The sequence below is a fragment of the Zonotrichia albicollis genome, chromosome 1 (genome assembly GCF_047830755.1).
Source record: "Zonotrichia albicollis isolate bZonAlb1 chromosome 1, bZonAlb1.hap1, whole genome shotgun sequence".
In the NCBI taxonomy this organism is placed as follows: domain Eukaryota; kingdom Metazoa; phylum Chordata; class Aves; order Passeriformes; family Passerellidae; genus Zonotrichia; species Zonotrichia albicollis.
In genome coordinates this window covers 150,696,041-150,718,002 of record NC_133819.1, presented here as the reverse complement: position 1 = coordinate 150,718,002, position 21,962 = coordinate 150,696,041, and the positions used below count along the sequence as shown (strand labels likewise).

Sequence of the window (21,962 nt, the reverse complement as noted above, 5' to 3'; positions counted from 1 at the left end):
TGTAAATCTCTAGTAAAGATACGTAGGTTTTTGTATGATTTATTAACATTTTTCAGAGAAAACAAACATTAAGGTACAAAAGGAGAATTAAAAATCACAGATTTTGAGTAATGAAATAAGGTTTCACCTTTTTTTTGTCCTTTTTGGAAGTATTTTCAGTTGCTTTAAATAAGTTTTGGTGAAATTCCTAGTGAGTTCCTTCCTTTCCCTGTGTTCCAGTGACATGGCAGTTGAGAAGAGGAAATAAAGGGGACAGGCTCCTCTGTTTTGCCTTAGTAGCTGAGTGAGCAATGAAGCCATATCTCAAATGAAGATAGAATACAGCTTTTAAAAACATTCATGTAATGAGAATCAGACGTAAGCTACTTGAATTGCCTTCCTTTTGTTGTGGGACAAGAGCCTGCACACATTTATCCTTGAATAACATGTTAGCCTGCAGTAATTGGAGATGGTTTATCCCTTGATGAAAAGGGAGTAAGCATCTGTATGGGGGGTGGGGGCAGCTCTTGGGCATCAGCTGTTCCATTGTTGCTGTCCTTGTGCTCAAACAGAAGACTTTTACAGTAACTTTTTGGGGTTTCTTTTCTAGATCCCAGTGAAGAAGAAAAGGTTGCTTTTATCAGTGTTGAATTTTTCTCTGCTGCTGTGTGGAGCTAGCCTGGAAATGTTAATATATATAATAAAGGAGACCACAAGACTAAACTGTTTTGAATTTGTTTTTTAAAATTAACCAAAGTTTGTGTAAGAAGAAATTGCAAGCAGGGGATGATCTCAAAGTTCCAGTGATGCCCTGAAAAAACTGAGCTGAATTCTGTGCCATGAGGGCTCTGTGCCTCACCAGACAAGTACACTGCAGGTTCATTTTCATAAGAAAACTCTTTTTAAAAAGTAAAGATCAAAAAAAACCCCCAACTTTTTCCGTACTAAAAAAATAAAAGCACAAACATCCTCAGAAAAAGTGGAGAAAAAGTTTTTTGTGGACAATTGGCACTTTTTTCCTCTGTCTCTGTAGTGTCTGCAAAGATTATGTTCACACTCAAAAGACATTTCATTAAATGAAATATCTCTTTATATTGTGGCAGATAAATACATCATGCAAATTAAATTATTTTTATAACTCTGTCCCTGACATGTAGGAAATTTTAAGTCCAGGCAATTATTGTAATAACTTAATGATTAAAGTTTTATAAGGCTTAGGTGCATGAAATATAATTTGAAATGCAGGCTGGGAATTAGACTCTTTAACCTAATTAAATAACAACATCTCTTACACCCTAATAAAAATAGGAGACCTAAAGCAAATGACTTTGACAGGAAAAGCTTTGAAGGAAATGAAGGACACTGGGAGAAAAGCTGGCCTTGTTCCTGATGTTGGCAGCCTATTTAAAACAAAAAAAAAAAACTCAACAAAACAAAAAAACCCACCCCAAACCCAGCAGATCTTTCATGGAGAGTTAAAGGCTGAGGCATAAACTGTGCCCTGCAGGGAGGTGGCAATATAAGAACTGCAGCTGATTAAAGATACTGAAAATATATTTTTTGATAAAACTATAAATGAATTTGAAGCTCTCCTGTCTGCTCTTTACAGCTTAAAAAGACAATTAAAAGTGGGATTTCCTTGACAGGGGCAGATTTCTGAAGATGCTGATATTCACAGTATCCTATAAAGTAATTTTTTCTTGTAAAAGTTGATTTACACCCTTCCAACTATGCTGACATTCTTGTTTTAGGCTCTGCTGTTTGCATAGTTGTGGAGCTGCTTTGGCTGCAAATGTTGTGTGCCCAATGTCTGCTTTCCCTTAGTGCTCTGTGGTAGGAATGTGAAACTTCTTATTCCTTAACACCTCCTAACTGCTCAGCCAAGCTCAGGCCAAAGGGAAGGGGTTGCTTTGATTTAAAATTTGCACCTGTCAGCCACAATAGTGAAAATCTTCCTTTGTGGGCTTTTCTCAAATAGCTCATATTCAGCCTGATAGATTTCAAATTCCAGAGCCAGGTTTCCATGGACTGATGTGTGGCAGTGTGTCTTTAGCAGTCTGGAACAAAACGTGACTGCAATTAGCAGATTTAATTGTGTATAACAACAAAAAATCCCACAGAAAAGTTGATTTACCTTGATGCTAGGACTCTGTTGATCTGGAAACTCTGTGTTGGTAAGGAGAAGCATAAAAAGAGCTGGGAGCAAGGCTTGTTCAGCAGGTTGAGTTCTGCATGGCTCCCAGGAGTCCAGCCCTACTTTGTGCTGGAGGCGGCCGCGTCTCCTGCAGTGACATCTGGAGCTCAGCCCGCCCGCACAGACGGCACCATTTTTAGCTGCTCTGCCCCTAACAATGCCTTGTCACAAGTTGGTTTCCCTCCAGCCCATCTCTAATGCCCTTATTATTAACAGAGGAGCTTCCAAAATTAGTTAGAGATGTCAAAGATCAGCCCTAGATAATATAGAGCCTGTGACCTTGGGACACGAAGAGGAGGAGCAGCTGAGGGCAGATGGCAGATGAATGTTATCCTGATACTGGATCTGGGCTTTTAACTCCCCTAGATGAGGCCAAAGCCCTAATTTTCCCTAATATTGACTTATCTCCTATAGCAAATTTAATACTATCAGATGGGTAAGTAGGGGTGGGAACACATATGTGTTTCCCTCCTGTGTGTATTTTAAAAACTACCATTATGATCATTAAGGTGGTGTCTAAAAATACTGATGACATTAAAAGCAGACATTGGGCTTTTGTACATATGGGGCTTCATTCAGAGCAGATGAGGCACAAATCTTTCAGGGTTAATGCTGCATCAGATTTCTGAGGCTGTAGTAGTGAGGGTTGGGACCCTGTTCTTCAAGCTGATTTTGTAGTGATGAAAATTTGGTGTCCTACATAAACCTGGAAAACCAGGGTGGAGGAACAGTTTGGTCCTTAGAAAGATCAGAATTTATATTGGGTGACTGTTCCACATGAACCCAGTTATGTGTCTGTCCTACAGTGAGGCTGTGGTGTGTTTAACACTGCAAGGAGCAATGGAGCTGAAAGCAGAGAATTATGCATTTCCCAAATTATGCATTTCATAGCAGTAGCAGGCAATATCTGAGATCATTCTTTTAGGTGGGATGCACAACAGAAGAGTTGTGCCATGGACTGGCGTGGAATTGTGTGTTGTACCTGCTGCAGGTGCAGAGCAAAGCAATGTTCTTCATTTTGAATGGGCAATTTTGGGGAAAACAAATGAGCTGTATACTTGGATTTTTGTCCTGGTCACAAAAGTGGTTGCTGAAGATCAGCTTTTCCCATGGATATATTGAGATATTCTGGTCTTTCATTACAGAAGCTGGAACTGATAAATTGCAGGAATAATTTCTGTGGGTTTTGGTGGGATGGGTGTCACCAGAAGTGTTGTGTGTTGGTGTAAAACAGAGGTAGATCCTGATTAAATTCTGTGGTGACTGAGGGTGAGCTGTAACATACAAAACCTAACACCAAATTACCTTCTAGAGTTAGAAACCTGAATTTAAAAAGCAGGTGCTAGAACACACCTGAGCTGTTAAAAATAAATCCAGAGAAATTACTGAGAATAAATAAATAATTGCATATACAGGACAATTAAGAGGCAGGTTGTATTTTTTTAATATAAATTTCACCAACTAAGTGGAAGTACGTAATTTCCCAATATATAAAAGCACCAGCTAAAAATAAATGTGTAGAACAAATTATATATTATAAATCTTTGCTTTCATGCTTCATTAAATGATTGTAATTACTGTTTGTGTTCTATGTACTGAATGGAGAACAGAAGACATTTCTTTGTTTGGCTGCTTATCTAAATATCTCCTATGTTGGGATGATTCTTTTTGGGTATGGTCTTAACTCTTCAGTGGGAACTTAGTCACTGAAGGGTTGTTTAAATGCAGTGTTCAAAGAAGTGCAAATTTGGGAAAAAAATAGAAATAAAAAAGGACGAAGTTGTGTAAGTAGGTCATAGAGATTGAAAGAAAAGCAAGAGAAATAGATTGCTTATTTTTAAACTGTCCTCCTAAAAAATTGGAGTTTATCCTGTGGGAAATTTCTTGGTAACATTAAGCTGGGAAAGCCAGTAGTGGCTAATTATTGGTATTTGCCCTTTATGAGACACCATTTGATAGTAGTGTTGCTAAAGAATTTCCACAGTATTTATGCTTGAAAATTCAATGTCAAGTTTGATAATTTTATGTAATAATTTATAAGGCTATAAAAAAGTTTAAACCTAAAATATCTTTTTAGGACACAGTATCTAATATCTTTTTTAAAAACATCCCTAAACTGGAAAGCATTTGCCAAGTTCAGAATTACTTTACTGTTGTTCTTAATAAAAAAATCTAAATCCAGCATGGTGTTTTTATGAACTGCTTGTCAGCCTGGGTGAACCTTCTTCTGAAATACTGCAGCTGCATAAAAAACTCGTGTGCAGGAAAATGAAGCAGATGGCTTCTGAAAGTAGCAGCTGGTATAGAAAATACAAGGCCAGTGATAGATTTCTCCTTAAATTGTAGCACAGGGCTGTTCTCTAATTTCTCCATCTTCACAAACATGGGCTTTCCTCTGTTTTCAATTTTTATTTTAAATTGTTCCATCTGGGATTGGCTGTCCATTTCTGTAGCTGGGAAACTGCCCATTATTTTCTAGTAAATTTTGAGAAGTTAGAAGTGACACCATCAATAATTTCCCCATTCAAGTAAAAGAACAAATATTTTATAAGTCTTGACATCATAAATAAAACTGGGCTTGTGTTTATGTGCCCCTCTTCCATGTGGGAGAAGTCTTTCAGTTCACATTGTGTTCACCTCCTTTGGTTGTGATTTAGGGGTATCTTTAACTTTTAATGCCAAAAATACTGGAGACAGAGGAGACATTTCTGTTCTGGCTAAAAAAAGAGGAGTGATAAAAAATTATAATATTGTTAAGAATAAAAAGTGTTTTAAATAAAATGAATTGTTGCTGAATATCAGGGCAGTAATAAATCAGGAAATATGGTCTAGGATTGTGTTGGATTTCAAAATCCTTTTTTCTCTGGTTATTACTGCCCTTTCTAAACATTTATTCACTGATGCTGGGTGATGTGCATTCTGTACGTAGGGGCAATGACAATCTTGTTTCATTTTTAATTTTATCAGAACATGTGAAAGAGTTCTTTTTCCTGCCACTGAGAGGTGCCTTTATGCTTAGCATTCCTATTTTTCCCCACTGCAGCCCTTTTTTGTACCAGACTGTTTGTAGCTGTTGTGGCCAAGAAGTTAACTCCAAATGTGAAGTTTAGGTCACACTTTAATTCTGATTTACCACCCTGTGAATGAACAAATTTCAGTGGAGTTGCTTCCTCTGACACTGGCACTGCAGTAGCATTTGCCTGGAAGCCTGAAGCAGTTTTTATTTCCATTATTCCATGTTTAATGGAACTTAAGTAGCCTAATCCTTTCCCCCCAAAGCATGCACCTGCTTGACTGTAAATCTGACTTCAACTTGTTAGAACATACTAAAAAAAAATCCAAGGGAAAAGGTTCTGGAAATCAGCACAGCAGTTTGCAGCAGTAAATTACTTTTGTCTCTTATCCTCCTTTAAACTGTTCTCCAATGTATTTTTCTCAGGGAGTTGAGATAAGCACATTATGTGGGAATACAAAATGAGTAACTCAGTGGAAGCAAATATGTTACAAGCAACATACACCAAAGTGACTCACTTCAGTTAGCATATTTTGGGGTTGGATTGTTACCAAATAAAAAGTATACAGGATTTTAGCAGTGTTGACACTTAAGAATTCTTAATCCTGGTGTCAGTCCAAGTGTTTGCCTTGTTGATCTTTCTGCATTTTCATTGCTGTGACATTGTGACCATAAACTATTGGAGATAAATACAGATTTCATGTCGCTTTATCATTGCCAGAGCATCTGGTCTCCAGTATGGGGTGTAAATGATGTAGCGGCACAGAGGTTTAGCAGGAGCACCTTAAAGGCTTTGTTGAGCTTGAGAAAGAGATCAAATGTTGCTGTTTTGATTTCTTGTTTAGCTGATTGGGTTTTTGGGGTGGCTTTTTTGAAATCAGATTTATGTGACAAGTTTATAATCAGTTTTGTCTTACAAGCTAGGTGAAATTAAGGTGTATTAAATAGCATCCTACAGGGTTTTTTACTGGTTTGGTCTTTGGAGAGATCCCATTCTGAACATTTAAATTGTAGAGAAGATTATGGCATTGGTGTTTGATCTGCTTGAAAATGACGTTTGTGTTTATATATCTGTATATATAGCCAGATGTGTTCTTCAGCTTCTCCAGGTTTTGCACAATTACTCAAATTTCCAAGCCATAGGAGATACAGCCAAAGATCTGCACTCAGTGCCAGGGAGTGTGACAAGCTCACAGATAACAGGATCTCCAAACCCCACAGGGAAGGCTTCATCCTCTCTCTTAACATACTTCTGAATTTGTAGTCAGCAGAAAAAACCTGATGGGTTTTGTTAGATTTCTAAGAGTTCAGGTTTTGTGCCTTTGTATGTATATAGGCTTTGTGCTCTTGAAGATGGGGCCTTTGTTTGTCTAACCCAGAAAATATTCTCATTTCTCTCATTTAATTATATTAACAATAATAATAATAATAATAAAAGTTATAATTGAGCAAACACAAAAGGCTTCTTGGAAAACTATTCAATTGCCTTGTGACAGTGCATTTAATTACCATTAAATTATCTCTTATGTCTCTTCCACTTAATATTTGCTCAGGCTTTTTCCATAGGAGGTTGTGCTGAACCTCCTGTGAAATTCTTATCTCATCTCTGCACAGGCATTAGTTCATGCATTGATCTGATGCCATCTCAAAGAGAATAGTCAAGCAAAATTAAAGGTGATAAGAGAAGTTCTCATTGGTATTCTGGCAGTAGAAATTGAATCTGCTTTTTTTTTTTCCTTGCTGAAATTGAAAGAAGAATGTGTGCAAGCAAGTTTATGAAAAAAGGGAAGATTCAAGCACCTTTGGCTATCCATAGTAGGACACTGTTAAATCCAGACCACTGGATTCTCACCACAGGTTTCCTAAAGCTTATAATCTTTTATAACTCACAAAGTTTAAACACTAAAATAGGTGTACATAATGTAAAATACTTCTTTTTTCCCCTTCCATTTTGTTGGAATGGGGGATGGTCTTTTACATTTTCTTAGTCAATATCTGATGTCTGTAGTTGCAGAGTCAAACTGGGAACATGACTGGAATTTGTGAAAGCTCACAAGCTGCAGGGCAAGAGGAGATAAACCCCAAACTTTAAATATTTGGGTAATGTTGCTTATTTATTTATGGAATAGGAGGCTAGCAGCGTTTTAAAATCATGTTTGCATCAGACTGGAGATGCTCTTAAACTGTTTAGTTTAACAAATCAAGCACTGGGATCCACAAGGCAAGGAACTGTGAAGATAAATGAATCCACATTTGATCATAATACACTGGGCTTTAAATTATCATTGTTCCTGTGAGTGGAGGTTTGGTGTGTCAGGTCTGAAAAATCACTTTGCTCCAGCCAGTTCTTCTTGGGGTCTGAATACCTCAAGTAATAGGGGGAATAATGGCTTTGAAATGTCCTGGTGATGCAAAATTGTTGAAATGGTTCAAAAAATTGAATCTGTAGTTTTGGGGAAAAAAAATAGTTCAGTGAAATAGAAGTGATCAGTCAGTGGGTATTTGATTTGGGTGGATATAGGACAGGTCAGCCAAGGGATTTTGTGAACAGATTCACTTGGTAGGTGGAGTAGTTTGGGCTGGACATGAAGGTAAATTCTCAGGAAAATACCAAGAGAATTTCTGGAATTTGGGTATCAATGTATGATCTGACCCCATGTTCAACAGTTTTTTTCATTTTGAGGTATCCCACATAGACCTGAGGGTGAGGAGGGCTGTGCTGTTGGTCACCACCCACGTGTGTTTGCAGAGGTCATTTAGAACAGTTTGTTAACCCTGAAACTCCATTCCTGATTTACCTGCCCCGCTCTCCTGTCTGACAGTTTTAGTGCATGAGCAGCTCAAAGTCCTTTCTGAGCAATAGAAAACCTGGTGTAATTTATTGCATTTTGCTGTTTATAGGATCACAGAACCATTTAGGCTGTAAAAGACTTGGAATATCAAGCACTAACCCAGCACTGCCACATCCCCAGCTGAGCCATGTCCCCAAGGGCTGCAGCCACACTTGGAATGGTCCAGAGATGGTGATTCCACCACTTTCCTGCACAGTTTCCAATCCCTGACCACCCTTTCAGTGGAGAAATCATCCTAATATCCAATCTAAATCCAACTATTTAAATTGTGAGCATAATAAAGAGGAGAATTATGAATTCATATTGTGTATACTATTACTGTGGGAATACAGAATTATTATTTCCATATGTGTGTACAAATAGCACACTACATGATGCTGAAGGGCAATTATTCTCCTGTCTCATTAGTATTTGTAGGAATTGAATTGAGAAGAGTTAAAAGCTCATTATTTTGTCATATTGAGTGCCTGTATGAATTCAGATGTAAGAAGCTTTTTTCTCATGTTTCAGCTATTGTAATAATTAATTTTCTCATTCTTGCACAGTTTATCATATTTCTTCTTTCATGTCTTTCAATTACAAATTAAAACTTCTCATGCAGTTCAGGTCCAGGACATTTTTAGGGATTTTTCTGTAGTTTGGAGTAGAAGCAGCTTCCACAGTAATGCTGAGGTGGATGCTCACATGTTCCAAGGAAAATGCAGAGTGGAGAACACCTCCAGCTGTTGGATCCACTGCTGTAATTCCTTACCTCCTAAATTATGCATTTCCTAACAGTAGTAGTTTGAACTTGTTGTTCTTACAACTTGTCGTGACTCACCAAACCCACTGGGTGAAGTGTGCTGCATCATCTCCTCTTTGATCCACAAGTCAGTCTCTTGGATTTTTGTGGGATTTCAGGACTTGCTGCAACTTCAGGATCTCAATAGCAACTTGGTGTTTTCATAAGAGGAAAACAGGAGCTGTTAGGGAAAAGCTGCTGAGATTTGTTACTGGAGCAAGATTTGCAGAGTGAATATCTTGGGAGCTGGTTCTGTTCTCTCTTTCTACCTGAATTTTTTGTTGTTAGTACTGTATAAATTTCTTACTCCAGTGTGGTGAAATATTACCTAAAAAATAGGATTCTGCCCCCATCCATGCTGGTAAATACAACAAGATGAAGATTTGAAGTGTTTCCTACTCTAGATGGTCACCACCCAGTTTCATTCACTCTTTGTTCTTCTTGCTAGTTCAGCATTATTTTATGCCTGTGTGCAGTACAGTTTGTACATTCTTCTCTCTTTACTTCTGTTTTTATTTTCACTGTAATTCCTAGGCATTTATCAGTTTTACCTGCATGATTAGATCTGCCTAGACAATTAAACCCTGTTGACCAGGATGGTTCAAGAACGCAGCCTGGAATACAGGTGTAACCATCTGCTCAGTCCCTCTGAATTTTGATAATATTTAATAAAACATAAGCAATATTGACATACACAAGAAATTTTTCAATCAAGTTCTTGGTGGTCAAAATGTGTTTCTTACCAAAGAAATTTGTGGAGAATTGTGTCTGCTCATTTGTGGAGAATATGAGCATAAATTCTTTTTTCTCTTCCTGGACTGTGAATTGTCATTCCAGAAAATTAAGATGTATTCATTTGAAAGTTATTGGGGAGTATTTTAGTCTGTGTTGGCACTGAACTGATCTTTCTGTGATGCCTCCCTGCTTCTTTTGCTGTAGGTGAAAAATGACTATATGTTAGAAATAGCAGATCAAGTGGACCAGGAAATTGCTTTGAAACTAGGTTGCCTTGAAATCCGGTAAGCTGATAATTTAATTTATTATTCAACATCTTTCTGACAGAATATATACATTAATTTTGAAACTGCCTAAAGTTCATCAATTTCTGACCAGTGGAGTTGAATAAAACATCATAAGACCTTTTTTTTGCTACAAAGCAGTTTGAAGAAAAACTGAATAGACTGTATTGTAACTCATTTCTAGTGATTTTTAAATTAACATTATTTTAAAATTTTAATTAATTACATCTTGATACTGCCTTTTGGGTGAATTCTTCATCTGAATAATTCAAAGGCCTGTAGAGTACATTGAAGTATGTTTAAAAAAATGCATCTGTGGTGTTATTTAGTAAATAGTCTTATGATTCTGCATATATAAATCCTGCAGCTAAAGAATGTAATTATAGATAAATGCTGCTACTTTTCCTCTCTGTATTTACTCATTTTTTAATGTGCTGTTTTGAAATGATTAAATCTTAAGGATCCTTTTGGGTGTTTTTGGTGTTCTTGTCAACTGTATAGACAGCTGGAAAATAAAGATAAATATATCAGATTAACAGATCCTTGAGAGAGTTCCCACCTTTGAAATGCATGTGTTGGGTTTTGCTAATTTATGGAGAATTTCCAGCCTGAAACATTTGCTTTAGTTATGCTGATGTCTCACACAGGGAGATTAGAGAAGAAGTAAAATTGATAAGAAATTAATAACAAATGTAAACTTGTTAGGAGAGAATAAAAGTGTCCTTTGAACAGTACTTTCCAAATTAAAACAAAATTTATATTTATAAAATTTCCCAGGTATCAGAGGAGAACCTGATGCCTTTGTTGTAAGTTTTGCTGGTAGCCCCAGAGAAAAGAAAAATTCTTTGTGTAACTGTAAACTCCTTATGCACTTTCAAAATCATTGTGCCTTATTTCAAAACATGTGATGAATGTAATAATCTGTGATTATGTTGTCAGCCAGGTCCTGCCTTCCCTGCCTCTCAAGCTGTGGCTCTTTGGAGCATTTTGATGAGATATTTCTCATAGATGAACTTGTGAAACTCTTAGAATGAGCATTTCTGGTCCATTTTATTCTGTGACAACGATGATCTCAGCCCTCTCCTAACAAAGCTGTTTGTTAATTTACTTGTTAATGTGAGCAGGGCTGGATTGGAGCAGTTTTCATCATTCCTGTTCCATGCACAGGGGCTCTCAGGGGGAAGTGCAGTGTGAGGTGGAAAGGAGCTGCTCAAGGCCAGGTCAGGTCACTTTTGGTGGCAGCAGTGGTTTAAAGTGGTTCTGAAAATGCAATTAATTTGTAAAATCAAAATCTGCTCTGTTAAAGTAGAATAATAATGTACTTCATACTTACCTTTGAATTCATTCTGCCAATGTTTTCTGATGCTGAGTGGAAGTTTTGATTATGTTGATGTTGTAGTTTTAGGCTGAATTATCCAATAATTGTTGCTTTCAAATATTTTTCCTGACTTCAGGAGATCCTACGGAGAGATGAGAGGCAATGCATTAGAAAAGAAGTCCAACTATGAAGTGTTAGAGTAAGTATTGTGAGGTTTGAACTGTCCCTTCTCCGCAGCAGGAACAATAAATTCAGTTCCGTGACAGAACTCTCTATTGTAAGTTTTCTGTTCCATCAAGGTGGTAAAGATGCTTTAATGTAAGAAAAGGATGATGAAACCCATTGAGATGTAGAAGTAGGAAAAATGCCTTTAACTCTCCAGAGAAACAGGTTTGCAGTAGTTTAAACTTGATCAGGAGGCTCACTGTGGTTTTCAGCAATTTTGCAAATGTTCATGGGATTCACCAACTCTGCTTGTGAGGTGATTTTATTCCTCAGTGTTTTTCTGTGCCCAGTTGCATTCTTTAGCTGTGACTCATTTGTGGTAAAGTTTGAGTTATTTGAAAATGTTTGTGATATTATTTTTGTTTCTGTTTGCTCACTGTGGGCATTTTCTGAGATGTGACCTTGCAGTTAACAAGGTTATTGTTTATCTGAGTATCCCAGATTTTTGGAAAACCAAGGAGCATCCTTGTAATGAAATATTTTGTTTGATTGTTCATGTTGTACAGGAGATGGCTTCAGTTCAAACAAGCCAAAGTCCTTCAGCTTTTTAGCAAAAACCTGAAAACTGGTTTTATTTGTATTTATATAGTGGATAAGGTTTCAGACATACATGCACCAATGATATGCTCATCTCTGCTAATTATCCTTGTGAAAAGATCCTGTACAGTTTAACACAAAATTGGGATAAAAGGTTGTTGCAGCAGTGAAGTCTCGATTTTTTAAATCTTATTTTTAATGATAAATGGGTGCCAACTTTTAGAGATGTGAAATTAGAGCATTTGGAGGAGGAAGGTAAGATTTTATACAACAATGAGTAAGTTTACAAGGATTTTTGAGGGATCTATGATATTACTAGGTAAAGATAAATTTGATAAATAGCCTGCTTATTTAGTATTTCTGTAGTGCTCCTTTATTTATTCAGATTTCTTTTAAAACTCTGATTTTGTTTGAATTAGGGACTTCTAAAGTTTTTTTTAAGACTTCAGGTTTTTGTCTGTAGAAACATTAGTAGAAATATCCTGGTTGAGGAAACACATCACAAAATGAGAAAAGACTAATAAAAATAAAGGAGATGAGCAGATAGACAAGACTAAAAGGGGATATAATAAAAGATTTGAAAGTATGTGAGTTATGGTTGGTGTAGTTTACATACATATGTTCACATATGTTCAAGTAAGAACTTGAGTAAAGTGTTTTAAAGTCAGTTTTTTAGCAAGTCAGAAGATACAAGCACGAGTAATTAGGTTAATGACTTTGGAAACAATGAGACAAAGGACAGCAGGGTCATAAGAGGTCACACAAACTATAAATTAATAATGTAACAAGTGAGAGTTCCAGGAGGATTCAGTGTGGGGCTGCTTTCAGTTGAACGGTGATTTCTTTCCTTCAGTCTGTGTTTTCCAAACAGTGACTGCTTTGGTAGGAAATAATAAATTGCTGCTGTGAAAGGCATAGTGAAGCAAAACACTGAGATGCAAAATGTAGCAGCTTAATGCCATGTGGAACTGGATGTGGAGAATTGTGCATTTCAGAAGTTTTTTCTTTTTTGAGAACCAGGATGTAATTTGTATGGGGTTTAGCTGGGAGAGATGAAGGATAAAACCACCTTAAACTGACTGTACTACAGATAATTACAGACTGGAAAGGGTCTGCAGAAAGTGCCAGTGATCCCCAAAATGCATTAATTTGATCTTATCACCTTAATAGCCCATAAATGTTGAACTGCACAAGTAATATTTATTGCTCAAGTGATGCTTTTTGGTGTTTTTGTGGGGGGATTGCTGGTTTTAGTACATCATGAGGCACTTAACCAGCTGAGAGCAATTTTTAAATGGCCCTTTTTTGCATTGGGGGTGATTGCTCCTTGGCTGCCTTTGTCAGATTTCTATTTCATGTCTACTTGTCTTTGATCAGATTGTCATATGAGAACAGATCTGGATGGGAAATGGTAGATGGGATCAAATTGTTAAGTAGCCTTTCATAGTTGGGCCTTCATGGAGTGAAAGAAGAATTTCTTCCTAATAAGTGTGAAGCCTGTTAGTGAGAACAGGGATAATTACAAGTACAGAAATGGGAGCTGTAGGAAGGAACAGGTGCAGCCACAATTTGGTAAAGGGCATGTTCAAGTCTATTATGTTAATCTAGTGTTACTTTTTTTTGTTGTAACTTGAATTGAGGTAAAAAATACATGATACATGCTGCTTAAAGCTGCTTATCATTGTAAGACAAGCACTATCACCTATCTGTAGTTGGTGTTTTATTAATCCAATTGAAGTTTGTACATTAAAAATTGAATTCAGATTTAAGCCCATGAGTAGGCTGGGGTAGAATAGGTTAAGTACAAAGCTACAGTAGAACTGCATGACCAGTGCTGGTTATCTTGTGTTGGCAATCAGAAACCAGATGGCTGAATCCTTCATCCAGAGCCCTGAGCTGGTGTCTCCCTTGTTGGCCATCCCACCCCCACACAGCACAGCTGGGAAGGAGTTTGTAGGGTTGTGTGTGTAAAACTGTTTGTATGTTCCAATTTCCAGGGTTTATTCTCTTATTTATAGGTATCCATAAGTTGTTGCTGGCCAGGGCATTGAATCTGTGTGGCTCTTTTTGGTAAATTCTCCTCCAGTAAATAAATTTGCTGTCTCAGCTAAATACAGGAAATGCTTTATTAACAAGTTTTGTTAAGAGTTGTGCTCTGTTTTACTCTGCATAAGAATTTCTTCTCAGTTTGTTGCACCCAGATCTGTACAAAAGGCTGCTCAGCTTGTCCTGGTAATGAATCAAATGAGGCAGTGGCAGCCTCCCTGTGCTGCAGGACTGTTAAAATCAGGGATACCAGGGTGATGGGAGGTGCTTCATTTCAGAAGCACCAACTCTCTCTGAAATGCTTAATGTTAAACTAATATATCCCTGTCAAAATGTCTTTGCATATTATTTAGATGGTAATAGTGTGCTAGATTCATTTAACTGTGCGGGATGATAAACCAAGTGTCATTTGCATTTGAGAAGAAATGTATGGAAGGAATTAACATTTATGAAGTTTTATAATCCTGCAGCTTACTGTCATTGCACAGATGCCAGTGCTGGACATGAACATTCTGCTTCTCCTGCTTGAGGATGTTTTTAGTATGAAATTGTTTGCTACTCATCTTCAGAGAGTTTTAAAAATACCCTGGTTTATTCTTCTGAGTGAGCTTTTTATATTGACTTTAGTGTTGGCTTTGTTCTTGTGCTCCTAGGTAGCAGTAAATAAATCCTGAATATCTCTGCCTGCTAACAGCTTCTCCTTGCTTTGCCAAGTGTAAGAATTCCAGATGTATTTCTGTGATGTTCAAAGCATGCACTCATGGAAAGCTCACTTTCATACTTGTTCCAGAAGCAGATAAGAATGTTTGAAAGAGATTGTAATGTCCTAAATTTAAAGGAAAAAAGTCAATAACACCTTTGAGCCATAAATCCTTTTCCTATTTATATTTTTCTCTTATTTTTCCTTTTTTACATGTGAGTTTTTTACACTTGGTTGTTCAGTGGTGTCTTCTGCACTAATGTCATTGGCAACTTCTCAAGCACCTTTTTTTGAAGCTGATGTTCAGTAGTAGTGACACAAACACATGTCAGACATAACATCAGAGCATAGACATATATACTGGCTCTGGTGTTCAAACCAGGGCTACAACCCAAATTATAGGTGTGAATGTAGGCGTGATAAATTCAGTTTGCAAATTCTGAGCTCACAGCCACCTGATTTACAGTGGCAAAAAGTGAGACTGCTTGCAAGAAAAAGTTAGTAATTTTAATTTGGTTAGTATGAGGAAAAAATAATAGTAGAAATTTAAGCAACCCCTTAATTAGAGTGTTTCAAAGGGTAAAACAGTAATGGAATTGCACTCAGCAGACTTTGTGAGGTGATATCATGATGGATTTATGGATTCTTGGATTCCTTAGGCCAAGCTGGGGCTCTGAGCAACCTGGTCTAGTGAAACATGTCCCTGCCAGCTGGATGGTCATTGGGGTCCCTTCAAACCAAACCATTCTGGAATTCTTTTTTTATCTTCTGCTCCATTCTAATAGAGGTTTATCAGGGCATTCAACTTCCATGTTGTTCCCTCTCACCTAACTACATGCTCTAAGAATATTTTTTCTAAATGTTTGCAATTATTAAAAAATGTACAAGTACCAGTTTTTATTCTCAAAACTCTGTGCTCAAGCCACCATTTCAAATAACAGACTTTCCACACAGGTACCTGGTTAAATAATAGTAGGAATATAACAATATTTCTACAATTTCAACAATATCCTCAATATCCTTTGCGGTTTAAACTAGAAGATGCTGCTGTGCCGCATTTGATGTTGGAGTGACTCTAGTTAGAATTTTATTGGTAGTCTGTTTGTTACTCTGAAGTTTTCAAGGACATTGTTGGGTAAATGGTTTAGTAATCATATATGCTAGTTAAAAACAAAACAACAAACAGACCCAAAGCACCATCTTGGAAAGAGAAATGTGATACTGCACAATGTTTTTGGTATTAATGGTGTGTGTATTTTCTCTTTTAGGAAAGATGTTGGTTTGAGACGGTTTTTCCCGAAGAGTTTGCTAGATTCAGTGAAGGTAATTACCGTCCCAATCAATCCTGTACTTCTGTAAAGTGTCAGAAATCTGAAAATGGCATTATAGTTTTCACTGTACAGTCCTAAGGGAATTGCTGTGCAGTTTTGCTTTGTGAAAACACATCCAGTCTGTCCATAGGATTGGTGGGATATGAATCCCAGCCATGCATCTGGCAGGACAAGGATAAAGTGATTCACCCAGCCTTGCTGAGCTGCTGTGAGAGGGGCACAGCTCTGCCTCTCAAACCTTGGGGGTAAAAGTGCAAAACAAGTCCTTGCAGCCTCTTGGGTCAAATACCTTTTTTTTCCCCCTTCCTTAAAAGAAAAATGAGACTTCTGGAGAAAGAGGGAGGAAACATGGTAGTAAAAAGAATATTTTACTGGGAACTTGATAAACTTGATGCCTTCCTTGCTCAAGACTGTATCCAACTTATTCAAGGAAGATTTCCAGTAATTTCTGCTTAGGTTAATCCTAGCTAAGACTATAAACGTTCCTTGAATCTCACTGCCATTGAAGTCCATATGTTCTCAGAGTAAAAAATGCAAATTTGTCTCAAGTGTGTTGAAAAGGGGGATTAAGAATGGTCACCAAGTATTTTACATTTATAGCCACCTCAATATGAATGTCCTGGTAAAATGTCTCTTACAATTCATACATGAAAGTATAAATCATAAATTGCTATTTTGGAGCTGGTTTTGGTGAGCAGTGGAGCTTTATAGAAATAATAGAATTCAACTTGAGATTTGGAAAGAATCTGCATTGTAATTTAAATGGGTAAACACAAAAGGTCTGTCATGACAAGGTTTTGTTTCAAAAGACTTTTGAAAATCAGAAGCTAATGAAGTCAAGTGGATTTAAGTAATCCCCTCTGCATTTTAATTTAAGCAATTATCTGAAACTGTATTTTCTGCTAACGGGAAAAATTGTGGTGAAAGGCTCCAGACGTAAAAGTATGAATAACTGTCTCAAAAATAATATTATGGAGCCAGAAAACTGACTGACCAAGAAAACTGCACTTTGGAAATCCTGAAGTGGGGAGAATAGCAGAAAGAAGTAGCAAGAGTTGCCAGAAGGTGAAGCTGAGTTGGAACTTTATAAAGAAATGAAGAAAAATGTTGGACATATGAAGAAAAAAAACAAGGGAAGGAGAAATGTGTCTGCTTTTCAATGAAATTTAAATCCCTATTCAAAGTAGTACAGGATTTAAATCCTGAATTGCTCTTCCACTTTGTGAAAACCAGGGAATTTGAACTGGCAGGAAAAGGAGGGTTCCCAATAGCTGTGAAATATAAAATTATTATTTCTTTCAATTCTCTCTGCTTTGAATGAACAGAGAGAGGGAACAAAACAATGGCTCTTAGAAATACTTTTAAGATCAAGTTTTCAGTGTATTTTGCTTGAAGTTGCTATTTGGAGATATTTCTGATAGATGCTTCTGTTATGGAAAAGTTGTGGTTTTGGGGGCTGTTCAGCCTGGAGAAGAGAAAAAACCTGAGGAAACCTGAAAGCTCCTTCCAGTGCCTAAAGGGGCTGGCAGAGAGCTGGGCAGGGACTTGGGACAAGAAATGGAGTGACAGGACACAGGGAATGCTTCACACTGACGGGGCTGGGGCTGGATGGGATATTGGGAGGAAATTCTTCCCTCCGAGGGTGCTGAGGCCCTGGCACAGTTGCCCAGAGAAGCTGTGGCTGCCCCATCCCTGGAAGTGTCCAAGGCCAGGCTGGATGGGGCTTGGAGCAACCTGGGACAGTGGAAGGGGTCCCTGCCCATGGTAAGAAGGTGGAACATGATGGACTTCTTAAAGTCCCTTCCAACCCAAACCAGCCTGTGACTCTAATGGACTGTCTATCTTTACACCTTGCTCATGATGTTAAAATTTAAAGTGACCAATTCTTCTTGGTGGACTGAAAAGAGCCAGATAACATATGCCAGTATTCCTGGCAGGAAATGTGATGCTGGAATTGGTCAGGAAAACAATCCCTGGGCAGAATCTTTAATCAGCTGAGTGGCTGAAATATTTGGGACACCTTGAGCTGGCAAATGTTTCTTTATTTTGTTGTGTCTTGCTCCTTGTATTTGCCAGTGATAAGCTAAGGCTGAGGTTTGCACTTGCCTTGGAGTTTGTTTTCTCTGTAAAAATAAAGATACCAGGGAGGTGCAGCGTGGAGTGTCTGAGTCCTTACAAAGCCTGAGGCAGCTCTGGGTGCCCGAGGGAATTTCCTGACTGGCAAGGGCTCTGCAGCCTCCTTAATGATCCACCTGAGAGTTGGCTCTGCTAAATTGACAAAAGAATTTGAAATTACACCAAATTACAGATTTCTTTTTTAATTTGATGTGTATGCATTATTGCAAAACTGATCATTTTGTGAATATGCAACACCCTAGGATTACTGCTACTGGAGTAACTCCTAAACACCCCACAGAAACATTTCTGGCTATTTTGACTTCTGAACGTTCTGTAAAGGCTTTCTAAAAATGAGTGTCTAATCTGCCTGGAAGTGCTAACGACTAAAGGAAGTTGGTATTTGTGTAGTGCCTGGGGCTGTTAACAGGCAGAGTGGGAGAATAAAGAGTTTTACTGCTGTTGAAATGGGACATTCAGATATGTTTGCATGGAGGAACAGTGGCAATTCCTGTCTTAACCTTGACATATTGCAAAGATAAGCGTGGTTTTGCTTTCTGTGGTTTTGCTTTCTGTCGTTGTTGGTAGTTGGAAGATGAATTAGAACTGGATTTTTTTAAGGCTATTCAGTCACTTTAGACAGATGTTTTTATTCACAATTCTTGATGGTTTGTTCAGATTGGGGGCATCTTAGAAATACTGCTTCTCAGGCCCTGTTTTTATTTTTATTTTCATGAGTGTCTGCCTTAAAGGGATTATATGTATTATATGTACAATTATGTACAGGCAGGTAATTCATTTTTTTAAGTGTTACTTTAGCTATCCTTTGTGCTGGGTATTTGTACCCTGAAAACTGGTAATAAAGTGCTAGACAACATAATTAATATAGTTTAGTTTAAAAGTCTGGTTTACTTTTTGCATTCAGTCTACTATTTAAATTTCATCTATTTATATTGAAGGGTTTTTTTGCTTATTATCAGACTGAAAGAATCCACTTTATTATGGATAGTCTAAGTTATTGTGTGCAGAGATTAAGATACAGCTACAGCTGGTTTGTTATTGCCAGGTAAGAGACAGAATGGTGGTTTTGATTTAAAAGATCATATGAAGGTATAAATTATTCTGGGGTTTTTTTTGTGGTGGGACACAGTTCAGAAGTTGAGAGAAATGAGGAACTTAGAACAAATATTCCTGGAAGGGTAAACATGTGGTCTTCTATTTTAACTTATTTAAAATGTTATTAAATATCCTCTCTATGATATAGCAGAAATAATCTTGATCCTAAGCAGAAGTCAAAAGGCAGAACTGCTGCTTACATTTGGAAGCTTTTTTTTATTCCTTGAGAATTGTCTGCATTTCATTGATAAAGACACTGTTTGTACTACTAAGTGACCAAAACTCGTAAAATATCCCTCAGCTGGTAGATTTGAAATAATTATTCTCCAAATGTTTTAATACACAGGCCAAAACACTACGGAAGTTAATCCAACAAACATTTCGACAATTTGCCAACCTCAATAGAGAAGAAAGTATTTTGAAGTTCTTTGAGATCCTCTCTCCAGTGTACAGATTTGACAAGGAATGCTTCAAGTGTGCTCTTGGTGTAAGTAGAGGAATGTGACAATCATTAGAATCCATTCTGGAGCTTTCAGTCCAATTGCTTTTGCTTGGTTCTGCAATAATTTTTTGCTTACATCCTTTTTTATTTAATTAGATTTCATTAGCAACAAATGGTATTTATTGATTTTATTTAGAACTTTCTCTATTGACTGTCTAAAATAATCATTCATTACTTGGATAAAAATTGTATGTAAAAGAAAATGTTTTTATAGGTGCTTTGTTTGTGCACTTTTTCAGCTGTTTCCACAAGGAAATGTCAACTTCTGTTAGTAAATTTTCACCTAATACCTGTTAATCTCTACCTATTCAAGCAAATTTTGAAGAAGGGCCCCAAGTTTGGAAAGTTTGTGAAAATGAGCCTCCAGCAAAAATTAGAACTTGAATATCAATGTTCATAAGAAGAGGAAATACAGGAAACTCATAGTTCTCATGTAGACCTAAGATAAAATGCATGGAAATGCAGTTTGAGTAGCAGAGATCCTCAGGAAACCAGTCATGAGGGGGTTTGCCACTTACAGAACTACTTGATTTTAATATAATTTTGTTTAAAGAGTTAAAAAGGTTCTAGATGTTAATTACTAAAATCTGTAATTACCACATTGGATTATAGTGTTCCTTAGCAAGGCCATGTCTTATTACTGAAATTCTGCCCTTTCTCCTTTGACTCCCAAGTCAAGCTGGATTATCTCAGTGGAGCTGGCAATTGGCCCAGAAGAAGGAATCAGTTACCTGACAGACAAGGGTGCAAATGTAAGTCTGCTCCTGGTTTGTGGGTTTTTTCTCAGTCACTGTGTTAAGAGCCATGACCTGTTGTGAACTGGATGTCACAGAAAGGGGAGTGACCAGTCTGATCTCTGGGTTAAGCACAGCAGAGCTGGGAGCTCTCAGCATGTACAGCTCTAAGTCAGGTATTAATTTGTGATTTGGGATCAGAGGAAAGGCTCTGGTCTTAGGTACAAGGACTGTGTCAGCTTTGGCACTGAATTTGTTGGGTTTTCTACCCAGTGAAGTGCTCACTTGCAGAATTTTAAGCATCGGTGGGGATTTTTTACCAATGAAATGCAAATCATTCTGAGTTGTTCTCTTTCTTAAGAATGTGTAAGTGCAGAGCTTGTTTAACCAGTTGGGGAGCTCATCTGTGCAGGCACTGCTTATTTACTTTCTTCATATCCTTCACAGCCTTTTCCTTGATTCCAGCTGTATTTCAGTGTTTTCTATGCACCCCCATGGTGCAAGGAGCTCTGTCCTGACAAATCCTTCAGCAAAATGTTTGGGAACTTTACAATCACAACTTAAGCTGAACCCATGTCCTGTTTTCTATTGAAATGAATTCAAAACCAGTGAAAAGATGGGGAAATCAGGAGCACAGAGCTAAGAACAAACCTTTTCCAGCAGTCTGGAGGGATGCTGGGAATGTGTCAGTGCAGGTTCCCTGTGGTTTGAACCTGTTGAGTTTTCTGTGTTGACAGCCAAGAGGTTGTTCCGTGCCTGGCACTGCTCAACAGTGACCTCTGTGGGCACAGTGGAGCTGGGTTCCTTTTCCAGCCACTCTGGATGTTGTGTGTGTTGGGAGTGGGTGGCAATGAAACTCTAGAAGGAAACACAGAACAGATTTCTGCACGTGTAATTTGGAGATCGAAGTCTCCCGGTGCTTTTGCAACACCAGGGATCAAGGCAGGCTATTTTGCTGTAATTTTGATTTTTTTTCCGCTCAATTTTTTCTGTTTTCTTTCTGCAGCCAACCCATCTAGCAGATTTCAATCAAGTGCAAACCATTCAGTATTCAAACAGTGAAGACAAAGACAGAAAAGGGATGTTGCAGCTAAAGATAGCAGGTGCACCTGAGGTATGTTATTGATATTATATGTGCTGATAAACTATCTACTTTGTGTTTCCTTGCAAGGAGTGAGATGTAACACACTCCTAATGTGGATTTTCTCTATATTGGACTTTTTTTCAGGATTTGGTTTTAAAATAGATTTAAAGTTCACTCACATTTTATGTTTTGCATCTGGTGCTTGTAGACTTTGATATTCATAGAAGAAGCTTAATATAAAAACAGGAGCTCTTAAATGCAATTTATTAGCAGCTTGTGCATGTGTATTGCATCCTGGAGAGGAAACAGCAATTCCACATTTATGTAAGGAGGAAATATGAAAGAAGGAAAATTTGTTCCCTTGTATTACATGGAATCAGTGCTGGAAGTGAAATCAAATAATTTCCTTGGTCCAT

The 21,962-nt window shown here is 37.6% G+C and overlaps 1 protein-coding gene across 10 annotated transcripts in view; it reads left to right on the top strand.

The window, feature by feature from the left end:
• PTK2 (protein tyrosine kinase 2) overlaps positions 1-21,962 on the top strand; it is a 189,087-nt gene that overhangs the window by 103,517 nt on the left and 63,608 nt on the right. For all 10 annotated transcript variants that reach the window (XM_074557683.1, XM_074557658.1, XM_074557672.1 and 7 more), the window contains 6 exons: positions 9,759-9,838; positions 11,293-11,355; positions 15,933-15,987; positions 19,573-19,713; positions 20,403-20,480; positions 21,469-21,576. In XM_074557683.1, the coding sequence (XP_074413784.1) occupies positions 9,759-9,838; positions 11,293-11,355; positions 15,933-15,987; positions 19,573-19,713; positions 20,403-20,480; positions 21,469-21,576 (525 nt within the window). The remainder of the gene's footprint in view (positions 1-9,758; positions 9,839-11,292; positions 11,356-15,932; positions 15,988-19,572; positions 19,714-20,402; positions 20,481-21,468; positions 21,577-21,962) is intronic.